Source organism: Berghia stephanieae, chromosome 5 (assembly GCF_034508935.2).
Source record: "Berghia stephanieae isolate SIO BIC M18660-M18661 chromosome 5, UCSD_Bste_1.3, whole genome shotgun sequence".
Classification (NCBI taxonomy): domain Eukaryota; kingdom Metazoa; phylum Mollusca; class Gastropoda; order Nudibranchia; family Aeolidiidae; genus Berghia; species Berghia stephanieae.
Window position 1 is genome coordinate 2370405 of NC_088364.1, and position 18766 is coordinate 2389170.

General features: G+C 38.6%; 1 protein-coding gene across 1 annotated transcript in view; it reads left to right on the forward strand.

Annotated features, from left to right (window-relative positions):
* LOC144972239 (uncharacterized) overlaps nt 1-18766 on the forward strand; it is a 318601-nt gene that overhangs the window by 149120 nt on the left and 150715 nt on the right. The window contains exons 38-46 of the mRNA XM_078913282.1: nt 808-1007; nt 1346-1485; nt 4045-4166; nt 6098-6295; nt 9278-9468; nt 10454-10587; nt 11099-11220; nt 13668-13853; nt 17374-17567. Coding sequence (XP_078769408.1) covers nt 808-1007; nt 1346-1485; nt 4045-4166; nt 6098-6295; nt 9278-9468; nt 10454-10587; nt 11099-11220; nt 13668-13853; nt 17374-17567 — 1487 coding nt within the window. The remainder of the gene's footprint in view (nt 1-807; nt 1008-1345; nt 1486-4044; nt 4167-6097; nt 6296-9277; nt 9469-10453; nt 10588-11098; nt 11221-13667; nt 13854-17373; nt 17568-18766) is intronic.

Genomic DNA, 18766 nt, shown 5'->3' on the forward strand with positions numbered 1-18766 from the left:
TCTCTTATTTTATACTGGCGCTGAAATGATCTAAATATGTCGCAAGGGCCATAAAACCATTAAAAACAAACAAACATGACCTTTTCTTGGGTACGTTAATTGTAATTCTAGAACATTTTACCAGCCCATTTTCTTCCTTTTTACTGGCGCTGATATGACCTAAATGTGTTGCAAGCGCCGTGAAACCCTTAAAACCAAAAGCAAACATTCTGTCTGCGTTATGGCATAGTTTTGATGGATTTCAGTCCAGTTCTATTGTGTATGAATTCCCCTCTGTCACCAAGCAGTGGCTAAGTAATTGGGTCTCTTTGTTCTAATAGAAAGTACTTTGTGACAGACTGGCATCCAATCCAAATGGCGGTTGGATGGGAGCATCACCCTTGAATCATATACCTATGATGTTCGCATGGGTGTACGATCCGATAGTGATGTCGTTTCTTCTTCTCTTTACTAGCCTATCCTGCTTCTTTGGTTTGTGATTGTATTTTTGACAGGGGATATTTTTTTTCCTGTAAATCCTCTGCCTGTTTGTTCTTGGTTATTTATAATTTAGCTTATGATATCTTTAGGTTATGATTTTGATTGACATTTGTACTATTTTTGTTAGATTGCTTGTTTTTTTGTTTCAGCGGTCTCTCATATAACCTCAATTGTGTTGGAAGAGACCTAAAGCAACAAACAAACAAACAAACAAACAATCCAAATGGTAGCAAATAATTGGTCCTGTCTGTTTAATACTATCAAAACTGATATCGACTCCGGCTCTTTGGGCCATATAAAATTATTACTTTTTGAAATTCCTGACAGGACATGGACAACACCACGACACCTTTGGATGCTAACAGTACATTTGTGAAGATGAAGAAGTTGACAGAGGTCATAGAGGACCTAATAGAAAACCCGATGGAATCCAATGGCCTTGACCTTCGATTACTCAATATGTCTGTGTGGAATAGAATAGGAAATCGGATGGAACAGTGGCTGGATGACTCCTCCTCTAAATATGGGTGACTTTTACACCTTGTTTTAAACACAGAAGTAGACACCTACATGCACTTTCTTATACTGATTCTCTCTCTCTCTCTCTCTCTCTCTCTCTCTCTCTCTCTCTCTCTCTCTCTCTCTCTCTCTCTCTCTCTCTCTCCTCTCTCTCTCTCTCTCTCTCTCTCTCTCTCTCTCTCCATTTCCAATGGTGTACTCCTTACCATTTCGTCTGACAGTATGTAAAGTTAGAAAAATTGTTGAGCGGGGATTTACATTGATGCTATGTGTTTAATTTAAAAACTCACATCTCTATTTCTATCTCCCCCCTTTCCCCAACCATCACCCTTCATTGGGCCATTAGATCCGAGCTGGCCATAGCTGACCTCATCCAACAGGTGTACATGTCCACTGTGAGTCAAATGCCAGAGGCCAAGGATGTGTTTGTCAAAATGGTGTCTATGGCTGGACTGGTCACTGACCAGCTGATTGATGCCATACATGGTGAGTTCAGTCACACTCTGGGATTGCTCCTCTTGCATTCACCTTAACACAAATTTTAAAAAGTAGTCCTTTATTGGGCCCATGGAGTCAGAGTTTATCCCGGTTTCTATAGCGTGTAACGTACAATAGCAATTGCTTACTATCCTTTGGATAGGATGCTAGCCTATCGCAAAGTACTTTCTGCCAAACCTTACAGACTCAGTTTCCCATTCACTGCTGGGTGGACAGGGGTTCAGAAAGAATCTCAACCGCACAGGGGGTTGATCTTTGGTCCCTTTGTGTGTGGAGTGAGTGCTCTACCAACTGAGCTATCACGACTCCTACAAATGTCAGACACACTTTCTTTTATCTTGGGTACCAGACATTATTATATTATTTTCACAAAGAAAGCTGGAATAGCAAAATAGTTGGACTTAAATGAGGTAAAAATGATCAAATTGGATATCGGATTGAAGCCAATTCTAATCCTACCTGTAAAGGGTTGAATGTGGAGAAATTGATGGGTTGATGGAGCCGAGAAGAATAGAATGTGTTGATGGAGCCGAGAAGAATAGAATGTGTTGATGGAGCCGAGAAGAATAGAATGTGTTGATGGAGCTGAGAAGAATAGAATGTGTTGATGGAGCTGAGAAGAATAGAATGTGTTGATGGAGCCGTGAAGAATAGAATGTGTTGATGGAGCCGAGAAGAATAGAATGTGTTGATGGAGCTGAGAAGAATAGAATGTGTTGATGGAGCCGAGAAGAATAGAATGTGTTGATGGAGCCGTGAAGAATAGAATGTGTTGATGGAGCCGAGAAGAATAGAATGTGTTGATGGAGCCAAGAAGAATAGAATGTGTTGATGGAGCCGTGAAGAATAGAATGTGTTGATGGAGCTGAGAAGAATAGAATGTGTTGATGGAGCTGAGAAGAATAGAATGTGTTGATGGAGCCAAGAAGAATAGAATGCGTTGATGGAGCCGAGAAGAATAGAATGTGTTGATGGAGCCGAGAAGAATAGAATGTGTTGATGGAGCTGAGAAGAATAGAATGTGTTGATGGAGCTGAGAAGAATAGAATGTGTTGATGGAGCTGAGAAGAATAGAATGTGTTGATGGAGCCAGAAGAATAGAATGTTGATGGAGCCGAGAAGAATAGAATGTGTTGATGGAGCCGAGAAGAATAGAATGTGTTGATGGAGCTAGAAGAATAGAATGTGTTGATGGAGCGAGAAGAATAGAATGTGTTGATGGAGCTGAGAAGAATAGAATGTGTTGATGGAGCTGAGAAGAATAGAATGTGTTGATGGAGCCGAGAAGAATAGAATGTGTTGATGGAGCTGAGAAGAATAGAATGTGTTGATGGAACCGTGAAGAATAGAATGTGTTGATGGAGCCGAGAAGAATAGAATGTGTTGATGGAGCTGAGAAGAATAGAATGTGTTGATGGAGCTGAGAAGAATAGAATGTGTTGATGGAGCTGAGAAGAATAGAATGTGTTGATGGAGCCGAGAAGAATAGAATGTGTTGATGGAGCTGAGAAGAATAGAATGTGTTGATGGAGCCAAGAAGAATAGAATGTGTTGATGGAGCCGAGAAGAATAGAATGTGTTGATGGAGCCAAGAAGAATAGAATGTGTTGATGGAGCTGAGAAGAATAGAATGTGTTGATGGAGCTGAGAAGTATAGAATGTGTTGATGGAGCTGAGAAGTATAGAATGTGTTGATGGAGCCCAGAAGAATAGAATGTGTTGATGGAGCCGAGAAGAATAGAATGTGTTGATGGAGCCAAGAAGAATAGAATGTGTTGATGGAGCTGAGAAGAATAGAATGTGTTGATGGAGCCGAGAAGAATAGAATGTGTTGATGGAGCCGAGAAGAATAGAATGTGTTGATAGAGCTGAGAAGAATAGAATGTGTTGATGTAGCTGAGAAGAATAGAATGTGTTGATAGAGCTGAGAAGAATAGAATGTGTTGATGGAGCCAAGAAGAATAGAATGTGTTGATGGAGCTGAGAAGAATAGAATGTGTTGATAGAGCTGAGAAGAATAGAATGTGTTGATGGAGCCAAGAAGAATAGAATGTGTTGATGGAGCTGAGAAGAATAGAATGTGTTGATAGAGCTGAGAAGAATAGAATGTGTTGATGGAGCTGAGAAGAATAGAATGTGTTGATGGAGCCAAGAAGAATAGAATGTGTTGATAGAGCTGAGAAGTATAGAATGTGTTGATGGAGCTGAGAAGAATAGAATGTGTTGATGGAGCTGAGAAGAATAGGCATGAGAGAAGATAAAAATATGGACATGAGAAAAAAAAAAAAAAAAAACAGGGTAAAGATAATAGATAGTAGGTTGTTTTATTTAAGAAGCTGGTATTGTTTATGGAGACAGAACATGGTCTGTTAAAAAATAACACATTTCTATATTTGAATACAGATAAAACATCAATTATTCCTTCATAATTTATATTGGGTTGACAAAGAATTATTGATGAAAAGTCAATTTAATTCATGTCTCTCATCTTTTATTAAATCCAACGTGTGCTCATCCATTAACAATTTTTTCTTTCTGTCCCTCCAGCTGGTTCGATCAGTTCAACTTTTGGAAATTCAACCTCCCTAAAGAATCTGGTCCATCTGGCAAACAACGTCCCAGAGTTGCTGGAAGTTCTCATTTACACCAGCCAGAAACACCCAGAAAAGGTATGGCTTTCTGGCTGGTGTTCCTGACCTCCCATAGTGGGCAGGGAGCTCACTTACTGTGTCTTCTATCCCCCTATATCTGTGTTCCAACATGCTTTCTGTCTTTGTCTTGAAATCATATTACTTGGTTTTGTCCCGGCCCAGCCAGATACCTTGGCTGAGAGGGAAACAGTCAAATGTATATTTAGAGTTTTGGGAGATGTTATTTTTTGTCTTGTAAATCATCTCTCTATTATGCACTGTATATTTTTGTTTACATATTATACATGATTTGTAAACATTTGATGTATCCCTCTTGGTCGGGACCTGTGCTTGTGTCTGGATGAGACTTTTAGGTGATCTCAAACTAAGTGCTTTGATAGTGTGCTCTTGGAATCTACACCTGTTCCCTATTTGAACCAATTCCCCTTTGTTGTACCTTTTCTTGGGTACTTTAATTGTAATTCTAGAACTTTTTACTTTCCCATTTTCTTCCTTTTTACCGGCGCTGATATGACCAAAATGTGTTGCAAGCGCCGTAAAACCCTTAAAAACAAACAACAACAAACAGGTATGGCTTTTATCTAGTCAGTCTCATTTCAATTCCATCCAACTATCAACCTATCATACAAGAAGCTAAATTGCAGATGACCTAACTTTAAAACAAAAGCTACAAGGTCAAAGATATGAATTGAAATAATCTACAAACAACAAATGTTTCAGACTCCAATTCTTGTTCAGCTAACCATAGAAACCCCCCCCCCCCCCCCTCCCAAAAAAAAACAACAAAAAAATAAAAAATTCCCTTTATCCATCCCATCATAGGGGAAATTTGTTTCTATGGTCTATTGGAAGAGAAGACTGGAATAACCCAGGCATCAGCCTCAGTGCAGCGCAGCAGAGGGTGATCGAACTCGGTACCTTTCGGTTATTTTGCAAAGACCATAGCGCTGAGCCATGCTGCCCCCTGACACAAATGATAATTAATACAAAAGACTGACTAGGAAAACCAAAAGACGTAGTGAACAAAACATAAAGTAAAGTAACAGCTTCCTTCCCACCTCATGCCTGTGTGATTTAGATTCTTATAATACACATTCTATTTAAAGTGATTTTCTACATCTTTTCTCCCTCTCCAATAGGGAATGAGATTAGCGGAAGAGTAGCGTCCCTTGATTGGACGTCACCCATAATCTGTGACATCACCAGAAGCGAGGACGAGAGACGCATGCGCACAACCAACATGACGTTCTCTCTCTAATAACTTTTCCGCCGGTGACGTCACAGACTATGGGTGACGTCCAATCAAGGGACGCTACTCTTCCGCTAATCTTATTCCCTATAGCACAAGCTATGAATCGGGATTCACCTTTCTGTATCTCAATCTCTATGGCCTTTGACCTTTTTGGATAATCTTTCTATCAGGGTCCCAAAAGGATGGCACAAACTAGGTGAAGAAATCGAAGACACCCTGAGCTCAGTCATTTTAGGAAACTTTTGAAAACATTCCTTTTCAGACAGGCTTTTGAGTAGTACTCATATTTGTGAATGAGTGAAAATGGAGAGGCTTCTTATGGGAACAATACAGGCAATGGACGTTTCGTGTACAAACCCTTGGTCAGCACAGCAATACACAAATAAACGAGGAAAACAAATAAAATAAAATGCAAAATAACTTTATCGTCTGTACTCAATGGTAATTGCAGTATGAATGATTCATACTGCAACCACCATTGAGTACAGACATTCATTACCAGTTTTGTTCCTATATGAAGCCTCTCCATTTTCACTCTTTGGTTAGTATCACCGGCTCCAGGCATCCCCTACTATTTTCTACAGGTATCTGCCTTTTGTGTTATGTTTGTCTTGTTATGTGCAGCGTCTTAGAGCTCTTTGTGGAATCTGCATGCCGTATACATTAATGAGTACATTACGTTCCATCTTCCCTCCAGCTGTCATCCCAGACGGCCACTGAATCATTCATGTCTCTAGAGGCCTTGTGTCAATCTACCCCGGAAGACATATTCACCGTCCCACCAGGAGTAACCTTTGACCTCAAGGCTTGGTTTGCCCAGTTGTGTGCCTTGAATATGACAGACGTAGAGAACCAGTTGGTACAGCTGAAGACTGCCAAAGACCTTGAAGCGATTGTAAGTCCTACTCTAAAATAGACTCGAGCAGTTTATCCCGTTTTTTATAGTGTGAAACGGACAAAAGTAATTGCTTGCTATCCTCTGGATGAGACACTAGTCTATCACAAAGTACTTTCCTCCAGATCTAATAGACCTAGCTGCCCATTCACTGCTGGGTGGACAGGGGGTTGGAAGAACATCTTGACTGACCCAGGATCAATCTTTGTCCCTTTGTGTTGGAATGGCTCAGCCAAGTGAGCTATCGGGAGAACCAGGTCATTCTGTATGTAGTCTTTGAAGAAAAGATCCATCATGAATGACATATTGTGTGAAGAGTTATTTAGTTGAACGGTGTCATCTCATCTCAAAAGTCAGGTGATGTTAAGAATGGCCTGTTGGATGGGGTGACAATGGTTGGAAATACTCTGGTTGGGCTGCTGTGTCCTTTGTGTGTGTTTGAATCCAAGTAAAGAGGTCGATGCCTGACTTGTACTTGTATCATATCATAGAATAAATGAGTGAATATGGCTACGCTGTCTCTATGGACGCTTACCGTCAATGTGTGTGTGTGTGTGTTACTTCGAGTGTATCCTGTAATCAATGGCCTGAACTCATACCATATCAAATAAACCATTTCCCACTATTTATATCTTTATGATTCATCCAGCACTAGATTATGGTTGATGCCTTGGTTATTGTGCTTTTCACTTGGGGAGGAATAAAGGGAATTTATTCGTTTATTTTGTATATTATTAATTCAATTTATTTTCATGACTGACTTGTCTTTATGGTCAGAGCAGATATTGGGATTAAAACTTGTAGCTAAGACAGACACTTTTTAGTCAGGTGGAAATTAAAGATTAAGGTGTCTCTTGGTTTATTGAAAACAAGTGAAGTGAAGAATATTAACCTTTATGAATTGAACATTGTAGTAAGAATAACATCTAAGCTTATCAGTGTATTTCGATCACATATGTATATAGACAATAACTACAATTAAAACAAGTAAAGAAAAGAAAAGAATGCAAAGCACACAGGATGACGATTTTAGGTTGTGTTTGTATGTAACAGTGCCAAACAAAGCACACAGGATGAAGATTTTAGATTGTGTTGTATGTAACAGTGCCAAACAAAGCACACAGGATGAAGATTTTAGATTGTGTTTGTATGTAACAGTGCCAAACAAAGCACACAGGATGAAGATTTTAGATTGTGTTTGTATGTAACAGTGCCAAACAAAGCACACAGGATGAAGATTTTAGATTGTGTTTGTATGTAACAGTCCAAACAAAGCACACAGGATGAAATTTTAGATTGTGTTTGTCATGTAACAGTGCCAAACAAAGCACACAGGATGAAGATTTTAGAGTTGTGTTTGTATGTAACAGTCCAAACAAAGCACACAAGAAAAATTAAGAAATTAACTTTGTATATAACAGTGCGCACTAAGACACTTTGAATGTTTCACTTTTTTGTATGTTACTCACAAAGACACAGGATGACATTTAGGTTTGTTGTATGTCGTGCCAACAAAGCACACGGATGAAGATTTAGATTGTTTTATGTACAGTCCAAAAATTATAAGAAAATACGATAACTTGTAATCAGTGCTGCGCCCCCTTATTGGTCACTTTGATGTTTCCACTTTTATAAGATGTTTCTCTGAAATCAGTGCTGCTGCCCCTTATTGGTCACTTTGATGTTTCCACTTTTTAAGATGTTTCTCTGACATCAGTGCTAGCTGCCCCTTATTGGTCACTTTGATGTTTCCACTTTTTAAGATGTTTCTCTGACATCAGTGCTGCTGCCCCCCTTATTGGTCACTTTGATGTTTCCACTTTTTAAGATGTTTCTCTGACATCAGTGCTACTGCCCCTTATTGGTCACTTTGATGTTTCCACTTTTTAAGATGTTTCTCTGAATCAGTGCTGCTGCCCCCTTATTGGTCACTTTGATGTTTCCACTTTTTAAGATGTTTCTCTGACATCAGTGCTACTGCCCCTTATTGGTCACTTTGATGTTTCCACTTTTTAAGATGTTTCTCTGACATCAGTGCTGCTGCCCCCCTTATTGGTCACTTTGATGTTTCCACTTTTTAAGATGTTTCTCTGACATCAGTGCTGCTGCCCCTTATTGGTCACTTTGATTTTCCACTTTTTAAGATGTTTCTCTGACATCAGTGCTGCTGCCCCTTATTGGTCACTTTGATGTTTCCACTTTTTAAGATGTTTCTCTGACATCAGTGCTCTGCCCCTTATTGGTACTTTGATTTTCCACTTTTTAAGATGTTTCTCTGACATCAGTGCTACTGCCCCTTATTGGTCACTTTGATGTTTCCACTTTTTAAGATGTTTCTCTGACATCAGTGCTGCTGCCCCTTATTGGTCACTTTGATGTTTCCAAAACAAGAAAGTTGTTATATCTTTTCTTTCATTCGATATTTAAGTTGATCAAGAAAATAAAAACAATTAAGAAAAGAAAAGGAATTTTGAACTGTTCGATGTAATGGACTTATGTAAAAGTAATGGAACAAAAAAATGGATGTAATTTCTTAGAAAAAAGAACTAAGCCAGCTAACTGCCGCACAGTGGTAAAACTTAAATTACATTATTTGGCCAGAAAATTTGTCCTTCAAATATCGACCGATTTAAAGGAACCTCATCTTGGCAAAAACTCTCAAACCTGGGACTTTGCAAAGTCTTCCTTGACATCCCAGGTTTGAGAGTTTTTGCCAAGATGAGGTTAATTTACATCAAACGATATTTGAAGGACGTGTTTTCTGGCCAAATTTTAAAATTATGAGCTTTTCCAGAGTCTGACAGTTATCTGGTTTTTAAACTATTTCATAACACAGAACGTTTTGTCCACAGCCAACAGAAACCATGAAATCAATTCAACTTAAGACGGGCTATGTGATCCTTGTTTGATATTTTAGTTTTTGAAAGAGCCTTTTGTCCATTGTGGATCAATGCTTGTATGTTTAAACTGTCAACCTTGTAGATTCACGGAGCCTCCATGTCAGATGCCAACATGACATCCCTGGTCTCCAAGATAGACACATTGATGGAACTCTTGAATGACCAGCCAATTCTCCAAGACCGAATCCTGAATGAGTTTGTCTGGTATGAGGTCATGACTCGCCTACAGCAGTGGATGGACGAGTCTAGTGTAGTCAGTACAGACCCCAGCAGGTGAGGGGAGTAGAAGGATATTTGTAGTTTGAATGAAGTACTCCTTCACAGCCATTAGGCCCATGGAGTAGGAATTGTGTTACCTCTTGTTGTCTTTGTATCTGTCGTGTCTTGGAACACTTTGCGGATTCTGCACGCTGTATAGATTAATGACCACATGACATTGCATAAAAGCTTATCTTCCAATTGAAGTCCTGTAATTCATCCAGTGATTGGGTAGCTGGGTCTCTTAGATCTGGGGAGAAAGTACTTTGCGATAGACTAGCATCCTATCCAAAGGGTAGCAAGCAATTGCTATTGTCTGTTTCATGCTATAGAAACCGGGATAAACTCCGGCTCCATGGGCCTAATGGCTCTGAAGGACTCGTTTTTATACTGTTTTGATAGAATTGGTCCCATCTGACTTTCTTAGAGGGAAGAATTTTTAATTCAGAAAAGTGAGTGGAGCAAGCACTTATGTTGATAATAACAAGAAATGAAGTGAGTAGGAAAGTGACGGAAGACAAGAGAGAATGGTGATGGGGGCTTGAACCCGCGACCTTACTGGTACGACAACTCTGCCTGGCCTGGCAGATCATGACTCTACCGTATGAGTTATCCACAACCCAAGTGTACCAAGTACCAGGTGCGGCTATGTGGTCTTGTGGTATAACACTCGCTTTCTGATCGGAAGGTCCTGGGTTCGAGCCTCGCTCGGCACATAGTTGAGTACTTGAAGAAGGCTCTTACTCACATTCTCTCACCGTACTCAGGTGTTCAATGAGTGCCTGACCATCAACAACGTTGTCTGTGTCCGAAAAAATTGTAATATCGCCTAACAGGCGTCATGTCTCGCCCTAAATGTTAAATGTTGCTGTTGGTCAAGGACCCCTCGTAAAGCGCTTTGAGCACATTTAGTGGATATTGCCCTATATAAAAGCTCAATTAAAAATTATTTCTTTTTACCAAGTACTTATGTATTGTATTGTATTGATCTGCTCTCCAGATACTTTTCCGAGATGTTCAAGTCAATGGAGCAGCTCCAGGCAGATCCATGGATGAGAGAGGCGTTACGACCTTTGACTGTCGTCATTCAAGTCATGGAGAACCTCATGGACAACATCATTCAATTGGACAACAGTCAGTTTTTCAGGGGCTTTAACTGTACACACTCAAACAGATTGCAATAACTACAACAACAATACTAACAATAACAGCAACAACTAGTATTATTATTATTATTATTATTATTATTATTATTATTATTATTATTATTATTATTATTATTATTATTATTATTTTTATTATTATATTATTATAATATAATAATTATAATTATATTATTTTGTTCTTTATTATTTTAATATATATATATATTCTTCTTCTTGCTCTTCTTCTTGTTGTGCTTCTTCTACTCTTCCTCTTCTTCTTCTTCTTCTTCTTAATATATTATCGTCGTCGTGGTCGATGTTGTCAATGTTGTTGTTGTTGTTGTTGTTGTTGTTCTAGTTATATTTGATTGATGTGATGAAGGATATCTATAATTGTTTAGGCTATTTCATCATATTTTTATTTCTGTTGTCTGGACAAGATATGATAAACCTTGCGTGTTTCTATCCAAACTGTCATCATGTTTTGTCTCCATATCCAGAGACATCCATCCAAGGAAAAGACTTGTTTCTGGGATGGCAAGGCATGGAGAAAATGATGACATTCCTCCAAACACCGGGAGTCTTCAACGTTCTCATTGCATCTGCTGGAAACTACCAGAAGGTGAGGAAACATTCACTATCCACTGTTTTGATGACTGAACCCCCCCCCCCCCCCCCCCCCCAAAACAAAAACGTGATGTAAGGCATGTATGATAGAGTGCTAGTCAGATGAACTAGTCCTTCAGAGCCATTAGACCCATGGAGCCAGAGTTTATCCTGTTTCTATAGCATGAAACAGACATTTTGGGTAGTACTTTCCACCAGATCTAACAGACCCGGCTACCCAATCACTGCTGGGTAGACAGATTTGTTAAGGGAATGCTCTACCAACTGAGCTATCGGGACCCCCCTGTGGCAGTCAAAGAAAAACAAAACAAACCAGCCTATCATTCACCTCTCTTTTGTTTACTAACGTCTGATTTCAAATTGATCTACTAGTCAAAATCATGTTAATTACCATACCTTTCTTTCCCCTTCCTCTTCCCCCACCCCCATAACGTCTGATTTCAAATTGATCTACTAGTCAAAATCATGTTAATTACCATACCTTTCTTTCCCCTTCCTCTTCCCCCACCCCCATGGCTGACAATCAATTATAATAGCTATGGTACATGTATAGATGAAGCACATGAGAACAAACCTCTCCAGTAACTGTATTTTAGTTTTTAATAATGAGAAATGAAGTGATTAGGAAAGTGTCAGAAGACAATAGAGAATGAAAATTTCAATGGGGGCTCGAACCTGCAACCTTACTGGTACAACATCTCTGCCTGGCCGGGGAGGGAGAGTCAACTGTGTTAGCTATCTATCATTCTGCGGAGTCCACAGTCGTGGGTTCCAGCCCCTATCGCCGCCACGAAATTTTTATTCTCTCTTGTCTTTTGGCACTTTCTTTCTCATTTCATTTATTGTTATTATCAACATAAGTGCCTGCTCCACTCACTTTTCTAAATTATCGTTTTTGTAACTTTCAATTCATGAAAATTTTGAAAAATTATGTATAAAAAATTTCCAGACAAAGCAAAAGGAAAATGACAAGAACCAATCGCCTGCCTCCACTGGGGATTCAATACTCAGTCAAGACAGGCAGATTGTTGGGACATGGTTTTTTTTCCTTGTATTTTTCTTTCTACTTTTTGACGTCTATATAGGCACTGATAAATTTCTTTAACTTTGTGTGGCTATGTTGTTTTGTGGTATGACACTCTCTTTCAGATTGGAAGGTCCTAGGTTTGAGCCTCTCTCTGTGCATAGTTAAGTCCTTAGAAAAGGCTCTTTACTCACATTTTCTCACTGTACTCAGGTGTAAAATGAGTACCTGGCCGTTAACAGCGTTGTCTCTGTCCGAAAAAATGTATTATCTCCTAACAGGGGTCATGTCCCGTCCTACATACTCCGGTGTAAAATGAGTACCTGGCTGTTTACAGTGTTGTCTCTGTTGAAGAAAATTGTAACATGGCCTAACAGGTGACATGTCTGGTTCTACATGTTATGTATTGTTGTTGGTCAGGGACTGTTTGTAAAGTGCTATGAGCACGTTTAGTAGATATTGCTCTATATAAAAGCTCAATTGTTTTGTCTGGCACTGTTTCACACACACTTTGTCAGATATTTATCTTATATAGTTTGTCACTTTGACGGATTCATTGGGACAACTTTCACCACGACAAGAAGCACGTGGTTGAAGCATTCCTTCTGTATGAAAACATGAATCATTGTGACAACTTTCACCACGACAAAAAGCACATGGTTGAAGCATTCCTTCTGTATGAAAACATGAATCATTGTGACAACTTTCACCACGACAAGAAGCACGTGGTTGAAACATTCCTTCCGTATGAAAACATGAATCATTGTGACAACTTTCACCACGACAAGAAGCACGTGGTTGAAGCATTCCTTCCGTATGAAAACATGAATCATTGTGACAACTTTCACCACGACAAAAAGCACATGGTTGAAGCATTCCTTCTGTATGAAAACATGAATCATTGTGACAACTTTCACCACGACAAGAAGCACGTGGTTGAAACATTCCTTCCGTATGAAAACATGAATCATTGTGACAACTTTCACCACGACAAGAAGCACGTGGTTGAAACATTCCTTCCGTATGAAAACATGAATCATTGTGACAACTTTCACCACGACAAAAACCTTGGTGGTTGAAGCATTCCTTCCGTATGAAAACATGAATCATTGTGACAACTTTCACCACGACAAGAAGCACGTGGTTGAAGCATTCCTTCTGTATGAAAACATGAATCATTGTGACAACTTTCACCACGACAAAAAGCACATGGTTGAAGCATTCCTTCTGTATGAAAACATGAATCATTGTGACATCTTTCATCACGACAAGAACCTTGGTGGTTGAAACATTCCTTCCGTATGAAAACATGAATCATTGTGGCAACTTTCACCACGACAAGAAGCACATGGTTGAAGCATTCCGTATATATGAAGCTATAACAACTCACTCCTATTTGATCAATGTTTTATTGACAGCTGTCCCCATTGACCAGTGAAGAAGGGCTGAAAGATTTGTGTGATCCAACCACTGACCCAGGCAAATACTTGACTGGAAATGACCATGACCTACAAAGGGTGAAAACGGCCTTCTGCAATATAAACTTTGACGAGTTCATGGATGGTTTTGACTCTTTCATTGATATTGACACCGTTGAGAAGATTGTAAGTATTTCTGTCTGGTTTTAGTTTATTGATTCTCCCAAACATTGAGAAGATTGTAAGTATTTCTGTCTGTCTGGTTTTAGTTTATTGATTCTCCCAAACATTGAGAAGATTGTAAGTATTTCTGTCTGTCTGGTTTTAGTTTATTGATTCTCCCAAACATTGAGAAGATTGTAAGTATTTCTGTCTGTCTGGTTTTAGTTTATTGATTCTCCCAAACATTGAGAAGATTGTAAGTATTTCTGTCTGTCTGGTTTTAGTTTATTGATTCTCCCAAACATTGAGAAGATTGTAAGTATTTCTGTCTGTCTTGTTTTAGTTTATTGATTCTCCCAAACATTGAGAAGATTGTAAGTATTTCTGTCTGTCTGGTTTTAGTTTATTGATTCTCCCAAACATTGAGAAGATTGTAAGTATTTCTGTCTGTCTTGTTTTAGTTTATTGATTCTCCCAAACATTGAGAAGATTGTAAGTATTTCTGTCTGTCTGGTTTTAGTTTATTGATTCTCCCAAACATTGAGAAGATTGTAAGTATTTCTGTCTGGTTTTAGTTTATTGATTCTCCCAAACATTGAGAAGATTGTAAGTATTTCTGTCTGTCTGGTTTTAGTTTATTGATTCTCCCAAACATTGAGAAGATTGTAAGTATTTCTGTCTGTCTGGGTTTAGTTTATTGATTCTCCCAAACATTGAGAAGATTGTAAGTATTTCTGTCTGGTTTTAGTTCGGCATTGCAGCAGCCCCAGGTGTTTTCCAAAGAACATTAGAACAATTATTTCAAAACGTGCCAGGAGTACAAAATGACATTGATGATTTCTATGTGACTGGGAAAGGTGATCAAGTACATTTGTCTAATCTTCGTGAATTGATGATTTCTATGTGACTGGGAAAGGTGATCAAGTACATTTGTCGAATCTTTGTGAATTGATGATTTCTATGTGACTGGGAAAGGTGATCAAGTACATTTGTCTAATCTTTGTGAATTGATGATTTCTATGTGACTGGGAAAGGTGATCAAGTACATTTGTCGAATCTTTGTGAATTGATGATTTCTATGTGACTGGGAAAGGTGATCAAGTACATTTGTCTAATCTTCGTGAATTGATGATTTCTATGTGACTGGGAAAGGTGATCAAGTACATTTGTCTAATCTTCGTGAATTGATGATTTCTATGTGACTGGGAAAGGTGATCAAGTACATTTGTCTAATCTTCGTGAATTGATGATTTCTATGTGACTGGGAAAGGTGATCAAGTACAAATGTCTAATCTTCGTGAATTGATGATTTCTATGTGACTGGGAAAGGTGATCAAGTACATATGTCTAATCTTCGTGAATTGATGATTTCTATGTGACTGGGAAAGGTGATCAAGTACATTTGTCTAATCTTCGTGAATTGATGATTTCTATGTGACTGGGAAAGGTGATCAAGTACATTTGTCGAATCTTCGTGAATTGATGATTTCTATGTGACTGGGAAAGATGATAAAGAACATTTGTCGAATCTTCGTGAATTGATGATTTCTATGTGACTGGGAAAGATGATAAAGAACATTTGTCTAATCTTCTTGAAGTATTTAAAATATGTAAGGACAATGGGCTCACGTTAAAAGAGAGCAAGTGTGAATTTTTGAAAAGTGAAGTGTATTTTCTTGGTCATAGATAATCATAAAGAGGATTGCAACCAGTTAAAGAAAAAGTGCAAGGAATCAAAGACTTCCCTGAACCAAAGGATCAACAACAACTTAGAAGTTGTCTTGGTCTCATAAATTATTATGGTAAATACATAAACAATCTTTCATCAAAATTGAAACCACTGTATGATTTGTTGAAGGTTGAACACAAAACTTTCAAATGGAGTGATAAGGCAAAACGTGCGTTTGAAACATGCAAACAGGATTTAATGTCAGATATAGTCATTGCACATTTTAACCCAAATTTTGAAACGTTCATAAAGTGTGATGCTTCACCATTTGGAGTCGGTGCTGTGCTAAGTCAGATAAATCCAGAAGGCGATGAACGTCCTGTGTGCTATGCCAGTAAAACACTTTCAAAAGCTGAACAAAATTATTCGCAAACAGACCGGGAAGCTTTATCAGTCATATTTAGTCTAAAGAAATGGCACAAATACATTTTTGGAAGAAAGATTTGTGTGTGAACAGATCACAAACCGTTGCAAGGCCTGCTTGGAAAAAGTGTGCCTGAACATGCTTCAGCAAGAGTACAGCGATGGTCGACCCTGATTTCAGACAAGGGTACACTTAGAGAATGTGTATGTCAATTTTTGACAAAATATAGGTCTCTACCTCACAGTACGACAGGTTTAAGTCCCTCCGAACTTCTGTTGGGTAGGAAGTTAAAAACATATTTGGACCTGCTACCTCCCTCGCTAATCCAACAGGTTAGTGCACAGCAACAAGTGCAAAAGATAGGACTTTGTCATCACGACATTCGACTTTGTCCTATCTTTTGCACTTGTTGCTGTGCACTAACCCGTTGGATTAGCAAGGGATGTAGCAGGTCCAAATGTGGTTTTAACTTCCTACCCAACAGAAGTTCGGAGGGACTTAAACCTGTGGTACTGTGAGGTAGAGACCTATATTTTGTCAAAAATCAACATACACGATAAAGGCTCTAAGGAGCGAGAACTGTCAGTCGGTGATCATGTATTAGCGCAAAATTTTAGTGCCCAGGGTGAGAATTGGATTCAGGGCATTATTATTGAAAAGTCTGGTCCATATTCATTCAAGGTCAAAACACACATGGGTATCAGACATATTGACCAACTTAAATTGTAAGTGTTAGATGATTATTTAGATACTGATGATGGTGAGTTAGATAATGAAGTTGTCTGTGAAGACAGGGTTGAAATTGAATTGCCTGACCAGGTCGGCGGGGATTCGAATGATGTTGAACTTTCTGTTCCTGTACCTCAAGGACATGTTGCTGATGTCACTGACACTAATGTAACTGTGGGAAGTCCTGAATTGAGGCGCAGCAGTCGAACCAGAAAACCACCTAACAGGCTTGACTTGTAATGTTGTCTCTTATATAAGTTATATGTGAATGTTACTTAGTGTTCCCTACACAAGCTACTGTTTTTTACTTGTAATGTTGTCTCATTATATGTTATATATGTATGTTACTTAGTGTTCCCTACACAAGCTACTGTTTTTGTTATTGTTAGTTTGATTATTCAATGTTTTTAATGATAATGGTTCAGTGTAAACAAAATTGTATTTCCATTTAAGGGGGGAGGGATGTAATGAATCACTACAAGTCATTGCTAACGCATTTCCGGTTCAACCCATTAAGACAAAAAATGAATATATTCTAACAGGCATGATATCTGGTCCTACATGTTAAGTATTGCTGTTGGCTAGGGACCCCTTGTATAGCACTTTTACAATGTTTAGTGGATATTGAGCTATATCAATGCTCAAATCATCAATGTGGTTACAAGTGATGAATGTAAGATTTGACGTCCATAATACCGTTATTGTTTTGATGTCATCCTCAGGCTGATGGATCTCTCACCTTTGACTGGAAAGCATATGAGCATAAGCTGAACAAGTTGTTTGATCTACTTACCAAATGGGAGAAGCAACCCCCGACCTTTGACCTTCCACCTCAATGGGGGAATGAGAGCTACTGGCAGAACCTTTTGGACTCTTCCATGTCCACTCTCCCAGAAAAGTTGTCAGCTAAGGAACAGTACGTGTGAAAGTTGTCATCATTTCTTCTCTTCCCCCCACCACCACTTGTGTTGCTTCCATGATTGTTTATTTATCAAGAGGTGTATCTCATCCAATTTCTGATTCAAGTTTTTAATAGAAAGTTTTATGTGGCTTCAAACGAGTACCTGGCTGGTGACAGTTTATAGACCTGTAAATTCTCAGTCAATTTGTCAAATTCAAATATTTAACAAAAGGAAAGAAAGAATTCACAGAGTGTATTCAAATGACCGTAAAGTAATTAGGAGTGTTCCACAACGCTACGCATAGCTCATAGGAGCCGTTTATATTAATGATGGATATATTGCCAAGGCAAAGCGACACTTTTTAGAATTGGCGTGTCTGAACACATCCCAGTGTATTTTTCACACAGTCTTCGTTAAATTATCTTTTCACTTTCCAAACCTGTCGTGATCCCAATGGTAGCCAATTTTAACTGAGCCACCGAGCGATAAATTTCACTGTTTCATCTAAGTCAAAATTGACCACATTTACATGGGGGATTGTAAAAGTATGAAAAAAGTACAATGCGAAAGCCGAAAGTGCGTTATGTAGACACCTTCAAATCGAAAGTTATATAATTGCTACAAGCACATCTCGATTGCCTCACATTGTAAAAAAACTGGTTGACCGTTTCTTTACTGATTGGGTACCTAATTATAAAAACAATGGTAAGTACTTTAAGTAGCCTAATTAATTCCCGCGCAAATTAGGACGTTTTCTGCCATTGTTTTGCTCAAGCGAGCTCGCTGCTTACTGTGGCGATTTACCATTCATTTAGATTCTTTGGATTTTTCTGCTACACCTGCCGAAGTTTCTTCGTATGATTGATGATAATTCACTTCTCCTACTTAATGATTCAGTGTATTGGCCAGAAGTCATATTTATTTCAGTTTTTTTCTTCTGTCATTAACTGATTGAAAATCAAGTTTGCTCATTGTTACATTATTTTAATTAATGTTCTCACAATGCCTGAGCTGTTTGTGGATCTCAATTCAGACTTGTCAAGCATCGATAAAGATGTGAGGAATAAATTCAATTGGTCATGGCTAGAAGTTAAAGATGATAATGGTGATTATTTTTCTGACTATGTCAGAAAATTCCAGAGGTAGGAATATGACTTTGATGAAGTCATCTTTACCTATATGAATGACATGCTTATTTAGCATTCCTTCTACT